Source organism: Giraffa tippelskirchi, chromosome 4 (genome assembly GCF_054371585.1).
Source record: "Giraffa tippelskirchi isolate mGirTip1 chromosome 4, T2T-mGirTip1v1.2.pri, whole genome shotgun sequence".
In the NCBI taxonomy this organism is placed as follows: domain Eukaryota; kingdom Metazoa; phylum Chordata; class Mammalia; order Artiodactyla; family Giraffidae; genus Giraffa; species Giraffa tippelskirchi.
Window position 1 is genome coordinate 163,229,333 of NC_137278.1, and position 26,069 is coordinate 163,255,401.

The window sequence follows — 26,069 nt, forward strand, 5'->3', positions numbered from 1 at the left end:
TGGGATTCTCCAGGCAAGAGTACTGGAGTGGGTTGCCATTGCCTTCTCTGTTTGGACTCAACATTTCTAAAGAAGTTGTTTGTTGTTCAGTTGCTAAGTCGTGTCCGACTCTTTGCCACCCCATGGACTGCAGCATGGTAGGCTTCCCTGTCCTTCACTATTTCCTGGAGTTTGCTCAAATTCATGTCCATTGAGTCAGTGAGGCCATTCAACCATCTCATCCTCTGTTGTCCCCTTCTCCTCCTGCCTTCAATCTTTTCCAGCATCAGGGTATTTTCCAATGAGTTGGGCTCTTCACCTCAGGTGGCCAAAGTATTAGAGTTTCAGCTTCAGCATCAATCCTTCCAATGAATATTCAGGACTGACTTCCTTTAGAATTGACTGGTTTGGTCTCCTTGCTGTCCATGGGACTCTCAAGAGTCTTCTCTAGCACCACAATTCAAAAGCATCAATTCTTCAGTGCTCAGTCTTCTTTATGGTCCAGCTCTCACATCTGTACATGACTGTTGAAAAAACCATAGGTTTGACTATACAGACTTCTGTTAGAAAAGTGATGTCTCTGCTTTTTATATGCTGTCTAGGTGTGTCGTAGCTTTCCTTCCAAGGAGCAAACACCTTTTTATTTCACAGCTGAAGTCCCCATCAGCAGTGATTTTGGAGCCCAAGAAAATAAAATCTGTCACTGTTTCCACTTTCCCCTCTTCTCTAAAGAAGAGATTATTGCAAAATATCCCTCTCTTGCAAAGCTTGGAGCCAATATCTCTTCCATTAGAATATCAAGAACAATTGGGAATTCTCAAACCAGAGTACTCGAAGGATCATCTTGCTTTCACACTGGTACACACCAAGTAACTATTCAGAAAAAGCATACCTGGATTCAGCTGCAAGGCTTCCAATTCTTTTCTTTTTTCCTTGTGGGTTAGTGGAAAATGTAACATTTGATTATCATACTGATCTTTAGCTTAATTTCCCCTAATTTTGCAGAACCATCCTGCTTCACACCAACAGCGCCCTATGATTTTATGTATTTGGTGTGTGTTAGCATTTAACAGAATGTGAAATAATCTCAAGGATTCTCCACCAAATGGAACTGATTATGCAATGAAAATAAACTTGAGGAAGGTTCTGAGACATCATGTAAAGTATTTTGCTATGTTTCTGTAAGGCTCTTTGTATGTAGAAAGCAAGTAAGTTTGTTTTTTAAATAAAGATGGCCTCAAAAAAACAGCAAAATCTTATTCACTGTCTTTGAAGTGTGAGAAAAAAATTTTTTTCATATGTTAAATGATGACTGTGAAATTCAAAGGGAAGAATTACAACCTGAGTGGTGCCTGCCACATGGATGGTTTGCTGTGCTTCAAAGCAGTTGGGAGCAGTAACTATGTACATAGACACTCTGATAGTGCTCAGTAGATACTGAACCTTTTGGACAGAACAGGCAGTTCTTAAATACCTGTCACCAACATTACACGGCAGAGCAAGATGTAACTGAAAGATTCTTATGTCAAGTCTTTAATATTGGTACAACAAAGATGACTTCATCTGTGCAGTTAGTGTACAAGCTGTTCCCACTCATCCCATAGCTTCATGAGGAGAAACTTATTTTGACTTTGACTTGCCCTATTTTTCCTTCATACTGAGTGTTGCAACCTTATGTCAACTAAAATTTCTTGGCCTAATAATTACAGCAAGCATTGAAAAACTCTTCCCTCAGATTGCTCGTGCAAGCAAAATGAGGGGAAAATAAACTAAACATGGCCTTCTCATCCTCTTGTTACCGCCCCTTCTTCACCTCACAAGCTGTGGTCAGAATATTTCAACACCTTTTTCATCTGTAAAATCAAGCTCTTTTTCTGCTTAATAATTAAATTTTTACAGAGCTTTGTTCTACTACTATTATATTTTCATTGCTTTATTGCCCTGTTTGGGCAGTGTATTCTCTAAATTTTGAAATAATTTTTTTTCTTGTTTTTGGCTGCACATGTGACTTGTGGGATCTCAGCTCCCTGACCAGGGATTGAACCTCGATCCACTGCAGTGAAAGCACTGAATCCTAAACGCTGGACAGCCAGGGAACTCCCTAAATTGTTTGATTTGAATCGGTTCTACTGAGATGGATGAAACTGGAGCCCATTATACAGAGTGAAGTAAGCCAGAAAGAAAAACAACAATACAGTATACTAATGCATATATATGGAATTTGAAAGATGGCAACGATAACCCTATATGCGAGACAGAATAAGAGACACAGATGCATAGAACAATTTTATGGACTCTGAGGGAGAAGGTGAGGGTGGGACGTTCTGGGAGAATAGCATTGAAACATGTATATTATCATATGTGAAACAGAACACCATTCCATGTTCGATGCATGAGACAAGGGCTCAGGGCCGGGGCAATGGGAAGACCCAGAGGGATGGGATGGGGAGGGAGGTAGGTGGGGGGTCCAGGAAGGGGAACACATGTAAACCCATGGCTGATTCATGTCAATGTATGGCAAAAACTATTACAATATTGTAAAGTAATTAGCCCCCAACTAAAATAAATAAATTTATTAAAAAATAAAAAAAAAAAAAAGGAAAGAAACTCTATGAAATTATTTTTTTTCCCCATTCAGATTCTAATGTCTAAAGGGAGAAGTTTGAAGAGAGGCATGGACTTCTAGGAAGAAGGCAATGGCACCCTACTCCAGTACTCTTGCCTGGAAAATCCCATGGATGGAGGAGCCTGGTGGGCTACAGTCCATGGGGTCGCTAAGAGTCGGACACGACTGAGCGACTTCACTTTACCTTTTCCCTTTCATGTACTGGAGAAGGAAATGGCAACCCACTCCAGTATTCTTGCCTGGAGAATCCCAGGGACGGCGGAGCCTGGTGGGCTGCCGCCTATGGGGTTGCACAGAGTCGGACGCGACTGAAGTGACTTAGCAGCAGCAGCAGCAGCATGGACTTCTAGAAATGTATGCCTATTATGAGGCTTGTGTATATGAGATACGAATTTTGACTTGATAGCTTATATACAAGAAAATTTTCAAATACTAACATATTATGCCCCAGAGAAATCAGAAAATAGATTTGTGGCTTGTTTTGACTCAGTGGTGAGCCTAAATAAACAGACTCATTGCTCTTTCCATCAAAATCTGAGAAGAAATATCCAAAACCCTTTCAGACTTACCATTTTTCCATATCTTGCTAGTGATAAGCCCTAGGAGTCTGGGGACTGTCAGCAAAGTTAGTTCGAGTGGTGCCAATTTCTCCCAAGACTTAAAGGATCCATATTCATTATTCCAGAGTGAAAAATGGATATAGAATAAGGACAATAAGTTGGGAAATGCTCCCTTTAAAAGTAGCAGTAAAAAGTCACATATGCTATGGCTTGTAGGTGGCACTCTCACCCTATGCCATGTTCCATTTTAATTTGGGGAGAATATGTTACCAAAAATTTTATTCTCACTTTAAAAAGTATTTCCATTTAATTCCACATCTGATTTATAAAAAATGAGGGGAAAAAAGATTTTTTTCCTCTGAGTGTTGGTAGTTTTATTCTCATGTCATTCTACTTTTCAAAAGAGCAAACGTGCTAATAGAGACAAAAGAAGACCAGCTGTAGAGATGATGGAAGAAGCCCAAATGCTCACTATGTACTAATACAGCTATTAGCTTTGAACCAAATTTACTTTATCCTTCTAAAAGAGGATCTGATTTAGGGGATGATTTCACTCAAGATTTTTTTTTTTTTAGCACTTAGCCTGGTAGCCTGGAAGTAACAGAGTCAATGTGCCAATACTAGCCATTTTTTTTTTTTTTTTTAGCACTTTCTAGTCTTCAAGCCATAAATTACAGAGTTAGACCAGGGCCAGGCTAACTTATTTTGGCAGATGAGGCATATGAAGCATTTCCTTCGAGGAAAATTTAGGCCACTGGATTCGATCATCATGTGATGGGTACACAATTGATTAGAAATTCTGCTCAAGGAGGTATCAGTAGATACCTCTGTAAGTTAACCAGGACGACTACAGTTTATGCAGGTTCTCTCTTAGGATCTTTTATTTTGTTCCTAAACATTTTATTTTTTAAAATTATTTATTCATTTTTATTTAATTTTTGGTTGCTCTGGGTCTTGGTCGCTGCCACAGGCTTTCTCTAGTTGTGGCAAGTGGGGGTTACTCTCTGGTTGAGGTGCGCAGGCTTCTCATTGCAGTGGCTTCTCTTGTTGTGGAGCACAGGCTCTAGGGGCAGGGGCTTGAGTAGTTGCAGCTCTGGGCTCAAGAGCACAGGCTCAATATTTGTGATGCATGGGCTTTGTTGCTCTGTGGCTTGTGGGTACTTTTCGGACCAGGGATCGAATCTGTGTCCCCTGCATTGGCATGAAGATTCTTATCCACTGCCCCACCAGGGAAGTCCTTTCCTAAACATTTTAGAACTGATATGGATGAATGTTAACTACACCAAGATGAATATAGGAAAAGACAGGGTATGTTTTGGAGAAGAGAATCAATAATGTTCTTGGCATATTAGGAAAATGGTTATAATTAAAAGGGGAAAAGTTCATTGAGGACAATGTTGGGAGGAAAGAGGATCCCATTCATTCAAAAAAATTTATTGAATGCTTATGATGTGCTAAGCACCGTTCTAGGTGGTAGCTGAATTTCCAGGAGTTCACAGTATAGTTAAACATAAGGGTCTAAAGTTGAGACATGGGGCTTCCAGGGGCCGCTGGTGGTAAAGAACCTGCCTGCCAATGCAGGAGACATAAGAGACATGGGTTTGATCCCAGGTTTGAGACCTGGGAAGATCCCCTGGGGGAGGAAATGACAATCTACTCCAGTATTCTTGCCTGGAAAATCCCAAGGACAGAGAAGCCTGGTGGGTTACAGTACATAGGGTCGCAAAGAGTCGGAAATGACTGAAGTGACTTAGCATGCACACAAAGTTGACACACTGAATTGCCACTTGCGTTTGTGGAGGATTAACAGGGACCACACGTACTCTTCCTCCTTAAACAACTGAAAAACTGGTCAAAATCTACGAAACTGGTTTTCGGGCATTGGAAAATAGACAATTCAGGGCAGAGAAATCTCTGCAAAAAAAGGAGGAAGAAAGCCTAAAAGAGCCTGATGAATGTTTTAGTTTACTGCCTGGGGAGTTCCCAGGTCCTGCACAGAGAAGGAGATCCCAGCAGGCTGGGTGATCTTCCTGAGCTGCGGGACAGAGTTCAGGGATGCTCAGGCAAATAGACTTCACAGGGCAGAGAACTTGCGAGAAGGAAGCTGCAATGAGAAAGAGTTCCAGATATCTGCACAGGTTCTCCCTGAGTCTTCAGCTAAATAATAATTCACAAATTTCACAATTTTCAGGAAACTACCAACACTGGAGAAGAAACCATAGGAAAGGAGATGGTGGCTAAGTCCCCAGAGCACACACAGATCTGGGAAGAGTTTGCTCCTGCTAACTAAAATAGAAAGAATTCCAAACATACAAGGAACTGAGGGAGACTTCAGAAGCATATTGCCTCAACAGAAGACCCAAATTAACCCTAAAGGCTGTTCTGCGCCCACCAAACAAAGCTGAAGAGCAAGTCTTGAAAATATCTAACTTTTTGCAAGTAATTTAATTGCATCCTATTGGACAGTACAAAAATATTTAAAGGATTACAAACATATCCAATACCCTCCAAAAATTAAGCCTGCAGAGTCTGACATTAAAAATTACCAGACGTGCAATGAAGCAGAAATATAAGATCCAGTATGAGGAGAAAATCAATAGAGACAGACTTAGAAATGATATAGATGGTGGAAATAGTAGAAGACATAAAACAGCTACTATAAATACATCCCATGTGTTCAAGGAGTTGGGAGGAAAGCGTGAGCATGACAAGAAGAGTAAAAGACCCAAGTCAAACATCTACAGTTGAAAAGCAAACTGGATGGGACACAGATTAATAGCAGATTTGACATGGCAAGAAAAGATCAGTGAATTTGAAGACTGCAATAGAAACTACCCAAAATGAAACACAGAGATTTAAAGACTGGAGAACATGAATAGACCATCAATGAGCTATGGGACAACATCCAGCAGCCCAGCATATGTGTACTTGGAGTTCCGGAAGGTAAGGGGAGGCAAGTGGAGACAGACCAAATATTTAAAAGAAACAATGGCTGAAATTGTCCATGTTTGATAAAATTTGAAGCATGGCTTGGAAAAAGATCCAGGGGACCTTTCTTTTTTTTAAACCATAGCTAATTTAAAAAAAATTTTTTTTGGCTGTGCTGGGTCTTCGTTGCTGTGAGGGCTTTTCTCTAGTTGCAGCAAGTGGGGGCTGCCCTTTGTGTGGAGCACGGGCTCTAGTAGTTGTAGCACGTGGGCTCGGTAGTTGTGGCTCCCCAACTCTAGAGCACAGGCTCAACAGTTGTGGTGCTGGGCTTAGTTGCTCTGCAGCATGTGGGATCTTCCGGGACCAGGGATGGAACCCATGTTTCCTCCATTGGCAGGCAGATTCTTTTCCACTGAGCCACCAGGGAAGGCATCAGCAGCTATTTTAAAATTATTTTTATTATACAAAGCACTATCTCAGAAGCCCCTTCAGGTAGAATGCTCTCCCTCTGCTTCTCCATCTCTTCCGCTTAGCACAGACTTTTAAGATCCAGCTCGAATCCCACAATCTCCACAAAAGTTCCCAGTCCCATGCAACTGATTTCATCCTTTCCCGACATGGATCCCTTTTAACCACCAGTTGTTTGACAATTAATCATGCTGACAGGAGTTCTTGCATAGCTGTTTCTGTTTGTAGCCGTGTGTGTGTGTGTGTGTGTGTGTGTGTGTGTTCAGTCGTGTCCGACTCTTTGCAACCCGCCAGGCTCCTCTGTCCATGGGATTCTCCAGGCAAGAATAACTGGAGTGAGTTGCCATGTTTATGTCTTTCTTTCTTCCACCCAAGCTCTGGATTCTATCCCTTCTACCTTCAGAATAGTCTCCTCTTTTCCTATTCAGATATCTACTATTGCTAAAAAAATTTAAAGTTTTAATGACTGAAACCCTCCCATGTCCCTTCTGCCCTACTTGACTTCTAGCTGTTGTTTCATCTCTTCCTCTTCTCAGCTAAATCTCTGAAAAGATTCTCCTTTTTTTCTCAGTGCCACTTATACCTCCACCCACTGCTTTATGGTTTTACTCTCACCACTTTCCTAAAATTGTTCTCATAAAGGTCTCCAGTTACCTGTTGCTGTTGTCCAGTTGCTCAGTTGCCTATTTGCTACCAAATCCAACAGATTCTTTAAGCTTTAATCTGTTTATTCAACAAAAGTTATTAAATATCTGCTGTGCACATGGAGCTGGAAATATGATGGTAAGAAGTACAGATGTCCTCCTAGAGCTCAAGTCTGGCATGGAAATCAATTAAGTAACAAGATATGGCCTTGGTTGATGGTGGCTGCTCCCTCCCATCTGAACAACTCTTTGATATTGGCTTCTGAGATACCATCTTTTCTGGACCCTCTTTACCTAATTCTGACTGTGCCTTAATGGCCTTTGTGCTGGCTTGCTCTCCCTCTACCTGTCCTGTGAGTACGGGGGTTCCTTTCCCTCTGGTTCCTTCCTTGGCAGCCTTCTGAATCTATATCTCAAGTTTCCACATGATCTCATCCAGATCCATGGTTCCATCTTTGTACTATAGGCTGATACAACCAAACCTATATCTTCAGTCCAGAGTTTTCTCCTAAGCTCCAGACTTGCTCTACTAAACAGATTCATGTGGATGTCCACAAGTGGTCCAAAATAAACAAGTCACAGATCGAATTATTATTTACCTTAAATTTGTTCTCCTTTGTAGTCCTTAAGTTAGTATGTGGTACCTTGTCATCATAGCCTTAAACCTTGGCATCATCCTCAATGTCTCTGTCCTTCAAATCTCACAACCAGTTGATCACCAAATTGTACTGATTTGCTTTGATGGGTCTCAAATGAGTCTTTATTCCTATAGCCAGTGCCTTAATTCAATCTTATAATTTCTCTTTTGGATCCATTTGTCATGCCTCCCTGCTTCTGGCCTTGGTTTCTTTCAGTCAGGTCCGTGCATCAAGTAGATGCATCTAAAGTGAAACCCAATTATGTCACTTCCATATCTTGAATTGAATATCTTTTGATAGCTCTCCACAGATGTCCAGATAAAACTCAAAACTCACATCATGACCCATAATGCCCCAACCGCCCACCTCCTCTCTTCATCCAGAATTACTCAGTTCCTTGGATGCCTCATAGTGTATCATATATCCTGGTATTTGTCCTTGAAACTCCTTCTACTGATCTTGCCCCCTCTTCATGGCATTCTTTAACACTCATATCACACACTGCTCCACCTAAACAATTTCCCTGATACTTCCCTTCTCCAAGGTGAGATTAGACGTCCTTCCTCAGTACATCCATAAAATATTCCACATGTATTCTTTGTGGAACATTCATCTTGATTTTTAAAAATTTTAATTTATTTATTTGGCTGATCCAGGTGTTAGTTGCAGCACATGGGATCTTTAGTAGTGGCATGTGAACTCTTAGTTGCATCATGTGGGATCTAGTTCCCTGGCCAAGGATTGGACCCAGGTCCCCTGCATTGGGAGTAGCCATGGGACCACCAGGGAAGCCCCATCAGTATTTTGGATTTTAATCATTCTAATAGGTATGTGGTATAATCACATTGTAGTTTTAATCTGCAATTCCCTAATGATATATGATGATGAGCAATTTTCATATTTTTATTAGACATCTGTATATCTTCTATAATATCAGATTCAATTTGCTAAGACATTTTAAAGACTATTTTCCTCTGTTTTCATGAAGGATGTTAGTCTATGGTCTTATTACAATGTCTGTCTGCTTTGGGTATCCTATTAATGTTGGTCTCACAGAATGAACTGGGAAGTGGTTTTTCCTTTCCAATGTTCTGGAAGAGTTTGTGTAGAATTGGCATTATTTCCTTCTTAAATGTTTGGTAGGATTCACCAATGAATTCATGTGGGTGTCCAGTTTTCTTTATGGGAATCTTTTAAACTATACATTCAATTTCTTTTATAATATAAGGCTATTCAAACTATTTATTTCTTTTGGAGTGATTTTTGATAGTTTGTGTCTTTCGTGGAGTTTTGTCATAGATTTTACCGTTGGGGTTTTTAAAACTTTGCTCTCTAGGTACTCTGTGTTTACATAGGCCATTTAATTTAAAAACTATGCTGACAGTTTCTTAGAATTTTCTAAGGTTTGATTTGGAAAACTAGACTGATAGCATAACAGTGTATAAACCAGTATGGTTAAGATGTCCCTAAGAAAATGTAGAAGTAGCATTACTTGATTGTCACAGGGTCACATATTTTAATATAAGTAAAAAAATTGAGATATTGATGTTAGACTATCTTTAATTATAAAACTTTTTCACAACTCTATTTTGCAGATTACAATGTGAAATTTTAATAAGATTACTGAAATTTTAAGTATTTTGCTTTTGTATGAATAACTAATAGTATTAATATTTAAGATAAGAATATTACTGATAGATTAAGCACTTCTGTTTATATAAATCAACCTCTTTTCTTTTTTACATTTCTTGGGGTAATCATTCAACTCCTCTGGGCTTTAATTTATTCACTGGTAAAAATGAGGCAATTAGACTAGATATTTTGCTAACATTTCTTCTAGAATGTTATTATTCCAATACTTAGAACTTACCATGAAAAAAGCTTGTGATGTTAACTGTGAATCAAAGTATTTATTTTTAAAGTGCTTTAATCTAATTATATTAGTTTAAACATAAGTATACACAGATACCTAGTAAATACTTTGTAGAGAGTGTGAAATGAGTTTTTTCCAAATTTATTTATTTGTAAGCTGCCAATTGAAAGTAATATTGTTTGGGGAAGAGAAGAAATGGGGTCACAAATAAAATTGTTACACTCCATGTTCCCAAGGAAGATAAATGCTTAATTTAAAGCTATCTATCTGAAATCAAAGTCAGAGGGACACTTGCTTTAGTGTCAGTTCTTTTGTTTATTAATCTTACTAACAGGAAAGGTAAAATGGAATGTTTTTGAAAGGACACCTTGGCACCATTGCAGCATTTGTTTAAAGTACAGGGTTAAATTGTGGGAATTTAAGTTCTTCACGAATTCTGGAAATCAAGTTTGTTTGGGGGAAGAACTTGATCAGAAACAAAACAGTTTTCACTGAACATTACATTGTCTGGGCACTCTTCACCAGCACATGGACACAATTTATTCTTTGATGAGAGCCATGCTCTAGTTCAGATTAAAAAGTTTTACAGAGGATCTTGGTAGGATATGTTTAAAAGGAAACCTTTAAAAATCATACTATGATTACAACATATTGTATAAAGATATAGATTAAGTCATTGTTTCTCCTTTGCTCATTCTTGGAAGATTTTTAAAACTAAAAATTTTAATGAAAAGGTTCTGGAAATCTTGAGGGTGGCTTACCATTCAGTTTGTCTTTGTATCCCAGAAGAAAATTACACATTTTAAATAAAGGTAAGTTCAGGTTGGGCTTCCCAGGTAGCGCTAATGGCAAAGAACCTGCCTGTCAATGCAGGAGATGTAAGAGACATGGGTTCAATCCCTGGGTTTGGAAGATCCCTGGAGGAGGGCATGGCAACCCACTCTAGTATTTTGCCTGGAGAATCCCATGGACAGAGGAGCCTGGTGGTCTACAGTCCATATGGTCGCACAGGGTCAGACACGACTGAAGCGACTTAGCACACACACAGGTTCAGGTCAGTTCGGTGTTTTGGAAGCTGTAGTGGATGCTTCTGGTAGTGCCTTGAAACACTTTCCCCGGGTCCACCTTAGACTTCAGCCATAGGTAGTGGACAGTTCACCTCAACCTCAGATTCACCTCTCATTGACAACAACCCCCCTCAAACGAATGCCCCATCTCTCCACTTCTTGACAGTGTCCTTTTCCAGGTCATGGGAGCCCTTGAGGCCTAAATGCAAATGTATCCCCAAAGTGGAGAGGAGAAATGGCCTCAACTAATGGGTCCAGACTAGTGGATATATGATCCAACCTCTAGTTCTTCTGGTGGACAGTTCTGAGAAGCACCGGCTCATTTCTAAAGGGGTGCTGGGCATGTCCCTGGTGGCTCAGTGGTAAAGAATCCACCCGCCAATGCAGAAGAAGGGATTTGATCCCTGATCTGGGGAGATTCCCACATGCTGTACAGCAACTAAGCCCCATGCGCCACAACTACTGAGCCTGTGTTCTAGAGCCTGGGAACCACAACTACTGAAGCCCGAGTGCCCTAGAGCCTGTGCTCCTTAGCAAGAGAGGCTACAGCAAGGAGAAGCCCACGCATCACAGCTAAAGAGTAGCCCCTACTCACTGCAACTAGATGAAAGCCCAGGCAGCAATGAAGAGCCAGCACAGCCAATACATAAACAAACAAATAAATAGGTGCTCATCCTGGAATCAAGTCCCAAACACTCCCAACAGAAATCTTGATAATATATCCTTGTGTTACATTTTCTTCCCTCTCAAATTCTTCCTGCTCTCCCACTCTCTAGGATTAATTCCCAGATCAACTACTTGTACCCAAATGTTTGTCTCCAGGTCTGTCTGGAGGACTATAACACACGATTTTGGTATGAGAGTGATCCTCATAAACAGACCATGAGGATGGGATTCTGGAAAGGGATCACTTACCTCATTGATAGGATAAGCAGGGTGGTGGTAATCCCTGGCCTGCATCTCAATTCTTGGGAATCTCACCCAGGATGGAATGAAACAAGAAGAAATGGGTTATCCAGTATCTCTGTTCCTAGAATGGTTTTGGGGTAAAGGACTGTGGAATTTGTTAGCATTTGTTAACTGCCTTGGAAGCCTTGAAAAAAGAAAGTAACAAATTCTGATCAGCCAACTGTTAAATTAGGGCACACTGAAAGCCAGAAGGTCACCTTGGCAGTGTTCAGAGTGACCAATATCTCCTTAGCCATAGGACTTCCATAGTGATTAATCAGGCTCAGAGTGTAATTGTAAGGGTGGCAGAGCTGCAAAGGAGATGAAATTTGCAGCTTGCACAAGTCTCCTTTGCTAGTATCATAGCTCTGATAGCAAAGGACAGGGACTGACACTTGGGTTAAGACAATTTTGGTAGATGTGCTTGAACAGCTTGAATTCCTGGTTTTCTCTGAATCTTCCACACCAGACAAAGCAGCTCTTTCTCCCTCTCTAGAGAAGAGCAGCCTCCCCTTAGCTAGAGACTATGCAGTGGCCACCTGAAGTAGATGTCTTGTAAGATGACTCTGAAGACCTCAAAACTGAACTCTTTTCCTCCCATTGCCATGAGAAGAATAACTAATGCCAAGTCTGAGCTGAGAGAGAAAACATAGTTCTTGATGTGGGAACAGATAGCTTTTACTGAAAGAACTGTAAGAACTGGCTAATAATTACTGGCAGGAGTTTGGAGAACATGTGTGGGAATAGATCTTGAATGTGCTGGACCAGAGTGGCAGAATATAAGACTGGATAGAGGAGAGTTTATTGACATGGGAACACTCTCTTATGATTTAAGATTTAACATCTTGGCAAGGACAGTAGGTGCTAACAGGCTATTGGAATGACTTCTTGAAATTTGATGGCCTACACCAAATGAGATGGAGATGCTGGAATTGCCTTGTGTGCTAAAGAAGAGGTTAATGACTCAAAGAGGCAGGAATGTTAGAATGGATTTATGTCATGTGTTGAGAAAACTAGCCTACTGTTTTCCCAGGAAGAGCCCAGAGACCACTCTGTTTACTAAGGCATTAAAGACTGTATTAATGAGAATGGCAACAATATCTTTGAGAAAATTGGAATTATCTAGACCAGAATTCACAGTAGGAAATGATGTCACAAGATTGGGCTCTCTTGCATTAGTTGAGATGATAGAGTTAATGGCAGGGGGCAGGTAGTGGTATTCCAAATATCTCTGGCAAAGTAGCAGCAAAGCTGAAGGGGCAACTGAGGTTCTTTGATGTGTAGGGAGCACAGTGTACCTCATGTTCAAGGTGGAAGGCAGTAGACTAGAGTGTAGTTTTACTTATAAAACCCCAAAAAGCAAGAGGTGGTTAGCAGAAAGTTGATGTCAACTGTTATATAATGGAAAAGTGCTATCCTATAACCATTATTTTATGTCCATCGGTTGAAAAGGTGGCCAGTGCTCTTTGAAGGATGCTACCTAAGCCACTACAAATACGTAGAATAAATATTTGCTCACTTTCTCTAGAGTACCATAAGCAACTTATCAAAGTAACTTTACAATGCAATCCTTTAAAGGTAGTTGGATAAGAGGGTTGAATTGACTTGATACCAAGTGATCTAAAATGTCGTGTTCCACACTTAGAGTGGGAACTTACGGATACCAGGTAATAAATGAAGTCCTGGCTCCAGTCCATCTTACAGTAGTTCCAATTGATCCAGATGGGTCCCTGTAGCAGTCAGATGGGTCCCTGGAATTTTCTTAACAGTTTTACATTGGTTCCCTGCCATGTGGAATAAAATCCATATGGTGGGGAGGATCAGGCAGAAATCTCTAAAATTGTACCCCTTTTCCCCAGGTAAGATAGTAATCCAAAACCATTATTGCACTCTTGAGTAGAACTGCAGAGATGGGCACCACCTTCAAAGACGTAAAGAATGCAGAGGTGGCACCTTCTGCATTCACCTGTAAGGCCCCTGCTAAAACCATAAGCATCACGGTAGGAGACAGCTGACTACCATAAACTCAACAAAGTGTCAGAACCGATCGTGGCTGCCATGACAGTTAATATACTTTTTCTGGAACGTATCAATGCAAGCTCTGGCATGGCATGTGGCTGCTGATTTGACAAACTTTTCTTCAATCATTAAGAACATCAAAAGTGTTTATGTTAACATAGGAAGGATGGCACAATGCATGTTAACCTATTGTCACTCTCCTCTTCTCTCTCCCACAGGGAAGTCTGCTGGTATTTTGTTCATCTTGTTATTCCACGGAACTTCATTCTGTTCCCCTATACTGATAAATCAGGCTAATCAAATCTGGTGAAGAGGAAGTGGAAAAGACTCCTGGTGCTCTATAAGACACACACAAGCCAGAGAATGGAAGATTCAGACCCCTGCAGATTTTAGGGGTCCAATGGTCTGGAGGATGCTGGGACATGCCCTCCAAGTTAAGGACAAGTTATTGAACTTGCACCCTCTACCATTAAGATGGTAACTTTGACTCTTGAAGTTAAATGCTGCTCTCACTCATATTTGGGGAAGAGTTGGAAGCTTCTCATTTCAAGTGGGACTCAGAGCAAGAGAGAGCACTCTGCTGCAGGCTCAGGCTGTGATGCAAGCGGCTCTCCTGCTCAGGCTGTATGACAGATTATCAATGCTACAAATATCTGTGGTAGGACATTGTATGGCATCTCTGACAAGCTCCAACGGAAGACTAACAGTACAGCCATTAGGTTCTGGAACAAAGGCCTGCCCTCTCATTGTTTGAAAAGCAACCCTTGGCATGCCTCTGTGCCTAACAGACTCCGAGAATCTGCTCCTATATGACATCAAGTTATGAACCAGAGCTACCTATCATGAGCTAGGTGTCAGGTTCATCAAATCATAAGGTCAGATAGTAACAGTAACAATCCATTATTTGATGCAAATGATACATCTGGGATCAAGCCTGAGTAAGTCCAGAGGGCACATGTAAAGTTACATAGACAAGTAGCCTAGGTTTTCATATCATTTACTTCTCATGCAGTGATGTATCTCCTTAACCTACTCCTGTGACCCATGGAGAATCCCCTATGGTCAGTTGTATCAGTATTTATTGCTGCAATAATGTTTTGTAATAACCAAAAAAATCTTTGATACTCAACCATGAGCGTTCATTATTGAGGCGTCAAGGGCCAGCTGCGAATTGGCTAGGGAGGTTTTCTGATCTTGGCTGGGCTTTTTCACATCCTGGGATTAGCTGCTAAGTCACTAGAACAACTTAGTTCTGCTCCACGCATCTCTTTCTTCATCAGACTATCCCAGTCATGTTTCCATATCACTGGCAGAAGCATGTGAGAAGGCAGACCAATCACTCCAGTATTTTTCAAGTTTTTGCTTGGATCAGATTTATTAACATTCTATTGACCCAAAGAAAATCACATGTCTAAGTTCAGAGTCTCAAGTGAGGCAGAATGTTCCACCCAGAATGCAAAGGCAATGAAATTTGATGAGAAAGGGCATGGAGACAGGGAGAAGTGAAGAAGTAAAGCTACTGCTGAGGTATTAAATACCAGATGGCAGAGAAGGAAAATGTGGGCCTTGTTCCTGGGTGCACCAGTTTGATATCTTGGTGTGAGCCAAAAATGGCTGTTTTTCACACTTAGCCTCTCTCAGAGGTGGCTAGAAGGATTAGTGATTGGGAAAAAATCTTCCTGACAGACACAGCTTCACCTTGGTCATCCATGGTGATGGAGAAAGATGTGGCCTGAGTTAAGGATAAACATAAATTTTTCTATAACTTTTTTTTTTTTTTACAGGAAAGTGTGTAGATTTTTGTATCATGGAATGTCAACAAAAGAGCACTCAGCTGAGGAGGCAAAGATTACGTGGACAGGATGATTCTTTCAGTAGATTTCAGCCAGCCTTGTCCTTGACCACTTGAGACTTCCACAACAAACCCATAAGTGAAGTAAGTGTGATGGCAGAGATAGAGGTTATGCATGAATCCAACAACTTGGGCTTTCTCTAAGGCTGATGTAGTTATGCCACTATTGAATATGCGATCTGTCAGCAGTAGAGACCAGTGATTTTGTAACACTCCAGAAGATAAATTAGTCACTTGGGGGCAAGTTATTTGTATTAATTTTCTTCCATCTTGGAGGAGGAAGCAATTCTCTCATATTGTAATTAATTTGTATTCTTGTTTTCCCTTTCATCGGTCCCTCTGTCATCATTACTGGTAAGTCTACAGAATGCCTATTACCAACATGGTATCTTGCATTACCTCACCTCAGATCAAGGAACTATTTTGTGGCAAATGAAGAGCAACATGAATTATTGGATCCATGATCCTAACATATGCAGCATTATCTAGAAGCAGTCAAAAAGGAACCGTGAAATGAACTATCATGTTGTCTGCTTAGACACCAGCTTGGAGACGACAGCCTGCAGGGTTGGGGTGCTGTTTTTCAGGATGGGATACATGCACTGTACCAAAAGACAGTATGTGATTCCATGTCCCCAACTGCTAGGATTCATGCAGCTAAGAGCCAACGTGATAGAAAGAGGACTGGCCCTCCAGCATTCTCAGTGACCTATGGGCATAATGGTGCTTTCCACCCTTACCACCTTAGGCTCTGCGGGATTGGAGGTTATTTCCAGGGGAACAGGAAAAAGCTAACACATTTCTATCAAGAAGCACAGTAAGATTTAAACAGAACTGCTGCCACCTAATCCTGCTGGACTGCTCATGTCTCTGGGGCAACAAGCAAACAAAAAAAGGGAGTTAATGTGTTGGTTAATGAGGCGTAAGGATAACAACTATAAAATGAAACAAGGAAGATGTATCTGGAACTCATGCAGTTCAGTGATTTGCCTGATTCCTGATGCTTCCATGCCTGGTATGAACAGCAAACAGACAAATGTGGTAACTGTAGCTGAAAAGGGGCAAAGTAACCAAAGCCCTAGATCTCTGAAGGGATGAAGGTCTGGGTCACTCTACCAGGCAGCTAAACTAGACCTGCTGAATTTCTGGAAGAGAGCAAGCAAAGCCTCAAATTGGTGGTGCAGGAAGGAGATGATGAATATGAGTTTTGGTCTTTGGTTCAGTTGTAGCAATAGGAACTATAGCTTGTCTCACTAATCCTCCTGGGTAGTCTTCAACAAACTGTGACTGCTCATCACTTTGAAGATACGGTGGTGGGTAGATGTAACATGGGACTCAATTCTGAATAGGCAAGGGGTAGATAGCAGAAAACACCTCTTTTGTCCCACATCACATCCTTTTGTCAGCTTCTGCCATCAGCTCACTCTGAACCACACTGAAACTACCTACAATTTAATTTCTTTCTGATGACAAATATCTAACTTTGATGGTATATCTAACTAATGTGCAAGCTATGAAAAGCTTTATATGCTAATAAATACTATCAGTAAATTCCAGACCCACAATAAATGTGATATACAAGCTTCCAGTTGTCACAAAAAACTTCAATCCAGTATTACTTTCTGCCAGAAATTTAACAACTCTTATGATACAAGTGTACATAATACTTTTCATGCTAAAGTATTCACAAAAATTGAATCATTCACTTTGCCAAATTCATTTTTTTTTTTTGCATTGAGTCTATTTTTGATCACTAACCTCACATTGACTTCATTCTACATCCTCCTTGCATCTCTGAAATACTCCATCTTAGTACTTTATTTAGGCTATTCTATTTCTCAGCAGGGCCCTTTATTTTGGTAACAAGACATACTGCCAGCTTATTATAAATGCTCTATTTATTTATTTATTTTAACATAGAGGAAGCCTGGTGGCAGATCTGTAGCCACTTGATGTTTTTATAACTAAGAATTACAGTTCAGGCTCTCTTATAGAATGCAAAGGTGCACTAACACATGTATATGTAATTATTATGAAAATTAAGCTTAGTCACTAAAAGAAGATTCGCTATCTGAACTTTCTTCTGTGTTTTTTTCACCTTCACCATCAGGCACTGGAGCATCTGGCCTCCTAAAAAGAAGGAAAAAAAAAAAGAGAAATTTAATGGTTTTTCCAGTTGAAAAAAAAATCACTAACTGTAAATTAGGTTCATCCTAGAATATTGCTGCTAATAAATCTGCCAAGTCTGCATCCTTAACTGAGAACCTCCTGCTCTCTACCACAGCATGCTTCTCTCAGGCTTCTCCAGTACCATGGGGATTCAGTGCTATTCCTATACAGGCCATGGCACCGTTTCCTCCTGCCAGTCCTCCTTACACAGTGTGCTACTTCAGCACTTTCTGCTTCTCATTACCATGGAGACGCAATGACAGACAGAGATATGATCTGGAGAGGCTGGCATGACCAGTGCTAAATCCTTGCAACCTCCAAGTGTCTGTAAGGTACAGAGAGAGGAAAGCTAGAAGTAGAAAGAAAAAGAAAACCTTCATGTTCAGGAAAGCTGAAGGGAGTAATTTAAAAATGGAAGAGATTTCAAGAATGGCCAGTAAGAAACACAGGCAATACGAAATCTTGTAGGTGAGGAGAGTGACTGTTCAAAGGTGGTTCTTAATGTCTGCTGAGTGTTTTCACTTATATGCTTTATCATTAGATAAACATAAGAAGAGCGAGTTCATAAAAATAATGTCTTGAAGATTCCCTAGGCATAAGATGATGTGAGAATGGTTAAACTCCAGCTTTGTATAGATGTGCTATAAAAAACCACAGGAAATTTACTGGTGTCATTAAAACAGTCAACTTGATAGGTTCCATAGTGTTTGTTAGTAAATCATTTAATCAATGTGGCAGCACTATCACTCAGCACCCATTCACTCTTACCAAGAAAGCAAATTAAGCAAAGTATACCTGGGGGAAACTAAGAGGAGAAGGAAGACTAATACAGCTGCTGTTTTAGTAATTAAAAGTTACAAAACTTATTTTTCCCTCAGGCTCCTTGATTCTTAATAAGATTTAAGATACCAACAAACAAAACTCTTCTTTGCCACAAATATAATAATTATTGCTAAAATAAGAAAATGTATAGTCTCCTACTTACTTGTTATTATGAATTATGGCCGAGTTCTGACTTAGTTTTTAATACCATGTCTGTCATGCTATCGGAGAAGGCAACGGCAACCCACTCCAGTACTCTTGCCTGGAAAATCCCATGGACGGAGGAGCCTGGTAGGCTGCAGTCCATGGGGTCGCGAAGTTAGACACGACTGAGTGACTTCACTTTCACTTTTCACTTTCATGCATTGGAGAAGGAAATGGCAACCCACTCCAGTGTTCTTGCCTGGAGAATCCGAGGGACGGTGGAGCCTGGTGGGCTGCCGTCTATGGGGTCGCACGGAGTCGGACATGACTGAAGCAACTTAGCAGCAGCAGCAGCTGTCATGCTATGAAACAGAAGAAATGCTGGCACTGCTCCCTAGCAATGAGTCAAACATAAACCCCTTTGCTCTGCTGTACAATTTTAGATTATGGGGGGTGGTCCTAAGATAGCGGAGGAATAGGACAGGGAAACCACTGCCTCCCCAACAAATTCATCGAAAGATCATTTGAACGCTGAGCAAATTCCACAAAACAACTTCTGAACACTGGCAGAGGAAACAAGGCATCCAGAAAGGCAGCCCATTGTCTTTGAAAGGAGGTAGGACAAAATATAAAAGATAAAAAGAGAGACAAAAGAGTTAGGGATGGAGACCCGTCCCGGGGAGGGAGTCCTAAAAGAGAAGTTTCCAAACACCAGGAAACCCTCTCACCGGTGGGTCTGTGGGGAGTTTTGGAATCTCAGAGGGCAACATAACCAAGAGGAAAAATAAATAAACAAATAAATAAAACCCACAGATTACATGCCTAATGGCAACTCCCAGCAGAGAAGTAGCCCAGACACTTGCATCCGCCACCAGCAAGTAGGGGCTGAACAGGGAGGCGCAGGCTGCACTGTTTAGGGTAGGGACTGGGCCTGAATGCCCTGAGGGCAATCTGAGGGAGCTAACATGAGACAGCAACCCAAACAGTGGGATAGCTAGAGAGAGAGAGAAAAAAGAGAGAGAGAACTTTCCCGTGAAAAGCTCTAACCTAGGGCACTGCCTGCCCACTCACAGAACAAAGGACTGAGCGAATACCAGAGGAGAGCTAGCTGGCTGCGGACCGGCCCATCCCCGGCCGGAGGCAGGGAGGCAGGCGGGCGGCAGCCAGAGCCAGAAAGGGGCAATCTCGGCCCCAGAGACAGCATCCTCTACCAAACTGTGAGCAGGCTCCCAGTTGCTAACCGAGTCTTCCTGGGATCCTGGACAGTTGACATCCGCCGGGAGGGTCGCAGCCAGAGATCAGTTCCCCAGAGGAGACACACGGAACACCTGAGACGGTGCTCCCGCTGCGCACCCAGGAAACTGAGCAGCTGGGACCGGGGAGGTGATAAGATGCCCCACCCCACCTGGGGAGAGTGTGCTCCTCAAGCACCTGGTCGCCTGGGCTTCTTGGACCTGGGAAAGACACAAAACACAGGCCCAACCGAATCTGCGGCTTTGTGGAGTACCTGAGAACCTGAGCCTGAGCACCTTATACCGGGGAAGTGCTCGCAACCCAACGTCCGCTTTAGACAGTTTCCCTGGAGAGCAACCTGGAGCCTGAGCAGTGTAGACTGGGAAAGCACTCACGCCATGAGCGGGGGCAAACCCAGTGTGGCCATGACACTGTGAGCACTCCCCACACATGCCAGTGATATTTGTTTGCAGTGTTCCTCCCTCCCCACAGCACGACTGAACAAGTGATTCTAAATAAGTGACCACCTTTGCCCCCTTGTGTCAGGGTGCAAATTAGACACTGGAGACTTGCAAACAGATGAAGCCAAAATAAACATGGGGAACCGTTTGGAAGTGACAGGTGCAACAGATTAAAACCCTGTAGTTAGCACCGACTACATTGGAAGGGGCCTACAGACCTTGAGAAGTATAAGCTGGAACAAGGAACTATCTGAAACTGAACTGACCCCACACTGCCTGCAACAGCTCCAGAGAAATTCCTAGATATATTTTTACTATTATCATTTTTTTAATTAAAAAAAAAAACTTAAGTCCTTTATTACTCCTTTAATTTTCATTTTTGTAACCTACTATTACCTTGCAAAAAAAAAAGCCCCCCTATTTTTAAAGCAAATTTCATCTATATTTTTTATAACTTTTGTGATTTTGTTTTGTTTTTTTAATATTGTATTTTTGAGAGTCTAACCTCTACTCTAGATTTTTAATCTTTGCTTTTTGGTATTTGTTATAAATTTTGTACCTTTAAGAATCCAATCTTCAGTACCCATTTTTACTTAGGAGTGTGATTACTGGCTTGATTGCCCTCTCCCCCTTTTGACTCTTTTTCTCCCCTAGGTCACCTCTATTTCCTCCCTCCCCCTTCTCTTCTCTACCCAATTCTGTGAATCTCTTTGGGTATTCCGGGCTGTGGAGAACACTTAGGGAACTGATTACTGGCTAGATCTGTCTCTCTCCTTTTGACCCCCCCCCCCTTATCCTGGTCACCTCTATCTCCTTCCTCCCTCTTCTCTATGTAACTCTGTAAACCTCTCTGGGTATTCCAGGCGGTGGAGAGAACATAGGGATTTGATTACTGGCTGATTGCGCTCTCCCCTTTTGAGTCCCCCTCTCCTCCTCCTGGTCACCTTTATCTCCCTCCTCCCTCTTCTCTTCTCCATGTAACTCAGCGAACCTTTCTGGGTGTCCCTCACTGTGGAGAATCTTTTCTCTATTAACCTAGATGTTTTATCATCAGTGCTTATGAATGGAGAAGTCTTGAGGCTACTGTAAGAATAAGACTGAAAACCAGAGGCAAGAGGCTTAAATCCAAAACCTGAGAACGCCAGAGAACTCCTGACTCCGCGGAACATTAATCGATAAAAACTCATCCAAAAGCCTCCATACCTACATGAAACCAAGCTCCACCCAAGAGCCAACAAGTTCCAAAGCAAGACATATCACACAAATTCTCCAGCAACACAGGAACATAGCCCTGGAGCTTTAATATACAGGCTGCCCAAAGCCACACCAAACCCACAAACATTTCAAAACTCACTACTGGACACTTCACTGCACTCCAGAGAAAAGAAATCCAGCTCCACCCACCAGAACACTGACACAAGCTTCCCTAACCAGGAAACCTTGACAAGCGACTCATCCAACCCCACCCACAGGGAGAAACCTCGAATAAAGAGGAACCACAAACTGCTAGAATACAGAAAGGCCACCCCAAACACAGCAATCTAAAGATGAAAAGGCAGAGAAATATTCAGCAGGTAAAGGAACACAATAAATGCCCACCAAACCAAAGAGGAGGAGATAGGGAGTCTACCTGAAAAAGAATTCAGAATAATGATAGTAAAAATGATCCAAAATCTTGAAAACAAAATGGAGTTACAGATAAATAGCCTGGAGACAAGGATTGAGAAGATGCAACAAATGTTTAACAAGGACCTAGAAGAAATAAAAAAGAGTCAATATATAATGAATAATGCAATAAATGAGATCAAAAACACTCTGGAGGAAACCCACAGTAGAATAACTGAGGCAGTAGGTAGGGTAAGTGAGGTGGAAGATAGAATGGTGGAAATAAATGAAGCAGAAAGGAAAAAAAGAAGAAAGAATTAAAAGAAATGAGGTCAACCTCAGAGACCTCTGGGACAATGTCAAACGCCACAACATTCGAATCATAGGAGTCCCAGAAGAAGATAAAAAGAAAGGCCATGAGAAAATAATTGAGGAGATAATAGTGGAAAACTTCCCTAAAATGGGGAAGGAAATAGCCACCCAAGTCCAAGAAACCCAGAGTTCCAAACAGGATAAACCCAAGGTGAAACACCCCAAGACACATATTAATCAAATTAACAAAGGTCAAACACAAAGAACAAATATTAAAAGCAGCAAGGGAAAAACAACAAATAACACACAAAGGGATTCCCATAAGGATAACAGCTGATCTTTCAACAGAAACTCTTCAGGCCAGAAGGGAATGGCAGGACATACTTAAAGTGATGAAAGAGAAAAACCTACAACCCAGATTACTGTACCCAACAAGGATCTCATTCAAATATGAAGGAGAAATTAAAAGCTTTACAGACAAGCAAAAGCTGAGAGAATTCAGCACCATCAAACCAGCTCTTCAACAAACACTAAAGGATCTTCTCTAGACAGGAAACACAGAAAAGGTGTATAAACTTGAACCCAAAATGACAAAGTAAATGGCAATGGGATCATACTTATCAATAATTACCTTAAATGTAAATGGGTTGACTGCCCCAGCCAAAAGAGAAAGACTGGCTGAATGGATACAAAAACAAGACCCCTATATATGTTGTCTACAAGAGACCCACCTCAAAACAAGGGACTCATACAGACTGAAACTGAAGGGCTGGAAAAAGACATTTCATGCAAATAGAGACCAAAAGAAAGCAGTAGCAGCAATACTCATATCAGATAAAATAGACTTCGAAATAAAGGCTGTGAAAGGAGACAGAGAAGGACACTACATAATGATCAAAGGATCAATCCAAGAAGATACAACAATTATAAATATATATGCACCCAACATAGGAGCACCACAATATGTAAGGCAAATGCTAACAAGTATGAAAGGGGAAATTAACAGTAACACAATAATAGTGGGAGTCTTTAATACCCCACTCACATCTACAGATAGATCAACTAAACAGAAAACTAGCAAGGAAACACAAACTTTAAATGATACAATGGACCAGTTAGACCTAATTGATATCTATAGGACATTTCACCCCAAAACAATGAATTTCACCTTTTCCTCAAGTGCACACGGAACCTTCTCCAGGATAGATCACATCCCGGGCCATAAATCTAGCCTTGGTAAATTCAAAAAAATTGAAATCATTTCAAACGTCTTTTCTGATCACAATGCAGTAAGATTAGATGTCAACTACAGGAAAAAAAACTATTAAAAATTCCAACATATGGAGGCTAACAAACACACTTCTGAATAACCAACAAATCACAGAAGAAATTAAAAAAGAAATCAAAATCTGAAAAGAAACAAATGAAAATGAAAACACAACAATCCAAAACCTATAGGACTCAGTAAAAGCAGTGCTAAGGGGAAGGTTCATAGCAATACAAGCTTACCTCAAGAAACAAGAAAAAAGTCAAATAAATAACCTAACTCTAAACCTAAAGCAACTAGAAAAGGAAGAAATGAAGAACCCCAGGGTTACTAGAAGGAAAGAAATTATAAAAATTAGGGCAGAAATAAATGCAAAAGAATCAAAAGAGACCATAGCAAAAACCAACAAAGCCAAAAGCTGGTTCTTTGAGAAGATAAATAAGATAGACAAACCATCAGCCAGACTCATCAAGAAACAAAGGGAGAAGAATCAAATCAACAAAATTAGAAATGAAAATGGAGAAATCACAACAGACAACACAGAAAGACAAAGGATCATAAGAGACTACTATCAGCAACCATATGCCAATAAAATGGACAACTTGGAAGAAATGGACAAATTCTTAGAAAAGTATAACTTTCCAAAACTGAACCAGGAAGAAATAGAAAATCTTAACAGACCCATCACAAGCATGGAAATTGAAACTGCAATCAGAAATCTTCCAGCAAACAAAAGCCCAGGACCAGACAGCTTCATAGCTGAATTCTACCAAAAATTTAAAGAAGAGCTAACATCTATCCGACTTAAACTCTTCTAGAAAATTGCAGAGGAAGGTAAACTTCCAAACTCATTCCATGAGGCTACCATCACCCTAATATCAAAATCGGACAAAGACGCCACAAAAAAGAAAACTACAGGCCAATATCACTGATGAACATAGATGCAAAAATCCTTAACAGAATTCTAGCAAACAGAATCCAACATCATATTTAAAAGATCATACATCATGACTAAGTGGGCTTTATCCCAGGGATGCAAGGAAAGAATAAAATACTTAGGAATAAATCTACCTAAAGAAACAAAAGACCTATATATAGAAAACTATAAAACACTGATGAAAGAAATCAAAGATGACACAAATAGATGGAGAAATATACCATGTTCATGGATCAGAAGAATCAATATAGTGAAAATGAGTATACTACCCAAAGCAATCTATAGATTCAATGCAATCTCTATCAAGCTACAGATAGGGATTGTAGCTTTTTTCACAGAACTAGAACAAATAATTTCACAATTTGTATGGAATTACAAAAAACCTTGAATAGCTAAAGCAATCTTGAGAAAGAAGAATGGACCTGGAGGAATCAACCTGCCTGACTTCAGGCTATACTACAAAGCTACAGTCATCAAGACAGTATGGTACTGGCACAAAGACAGAAATATAGATCAGTGGAACAAAATAGAAAGCCCAGAGATAAATCCACGCACCTATGGACACTTTATCTTTGACAAAGGAGGCAAGAATATACAATGGAGAAAAGACAATCTCTTTAACAAGTGGTGCTGGGAAAACTGGTCAACCACTTGTAAAAGAATGAAACTAGGACACTTTCTAACACCATACACAAAAATAAACTCAAGATGGATTAAAGATCTAAATGTAAGACCAGAAACTATAAAACTCCTAGAGGAAAACATAGGAAAAACACTCTCCGACATAAATCACAGCAGGATCCTCTATGACCCACCTCCCAGAGTAATGCAAATAAAAGCAAAAATAAACAAATGGGACCTAATTAAAATTAAAAGCTTTTGTACAATTAAGGAAACTAAAAGAATGGCGAAAAGACAGCCTTCAGAATGGGAGAAAATAATAGCAAACGAAACAACGGACAAAGAATTAATCTCAAAAATATACAAGCAGCTCCTGCAGCTCAATTCCAGAAAAATAAACGACCCAATCAAAAAATGGGCCAAAGAACTAAACAGACATTTCTCCAAAGAAGACATACAGATGGCTAACAAACACATGAAAAGATGCTCAACATCACTCATTATCAGAGAAATGCAAATCAAAACCACAATGAGGTATCATCTTACTCACGCCGGTCAGAATGGCTGCTATCCAAAAGTCTACAAACAATAAATGCTGGAGAGGGTGTGGAGAAAAGGGAACCCACTTACACTGTTGATGGGAATGCAAACTAGTACAGCCACTATGGAGAACAGTGTGGAGGTTCCTTAAAAAAATGGAAATAGAACTTCCATATGACCCAGCAATCCCACTGCTGGGCATACACACCGAGGAAACCAGAATTTAAAGAGACACGTGTACCTCAATGTTCATTGCAGCACTGTGTATAATAGCCAGGACATGGAAGTAACCTAGATGTCCATCGGCAGATGAATGGATAAGAAAGCTGTGGTACATATACACAATGGAATATTAC

General features: G+C 40.7%; 2 protein-coding genes and 1 long non-coding RNA gene across 4 annotated transcripts in view; 2 read left to right on the forward strand and 1 right to left on the reverse strand.

The window, feature by feature from the left end:
- Positions 1 to 5,876, forward strand: part of DRAM1 (DNA damage regulated autophagy modulator 1) — a 108,005-nt gene extending 102,129 nt beyond the window's left edge. The window contains exon 8 of the transcript XR_014083456.1: positions 5,357 to 5,876. The gene's annotated coding sequence lies outside the window, so the exon portion shown is untranslated. The remainder of the gene's footprint in view (positions 1 to 5,356) is intronic.
- An 8,092-nt stretch (positions 5,877 to 13,968) lies between these two features.
- LOC145547015 (uncharacterized) lies at positions 13,969 to 17,672 on the forward strand. The gene is made up of 2 exons (XR_014083463.1): positions 13,969 to 14,227; positions 15,535 to 17,672. It is a non-coding gene; the product is annotated as an uncharacterized LOC145547015 (long non-coding RNA).
- Positions 17,486 to 26,069, reverse strand: part of WASHC3 (WASH complex subunit 3) — a 54,206-nt gene continuing 45,622 nt past the window's right edge. For both annotated transcript variants that reach the window (XM_081595558.1, XM_081595557.1), the window contains exon 7: positions 17,486 to 17,732. In XM_081595558.1, coding sequence (XP_081451684.1) covers positions 17,648 to 17,732 — 85 coding nt within the window. In that variant the 3' untranslated portion in view covers positions 17,486 to 17,647. The remainder of the gene's footprint in view (positions 17,733 to 26,069) is intronic.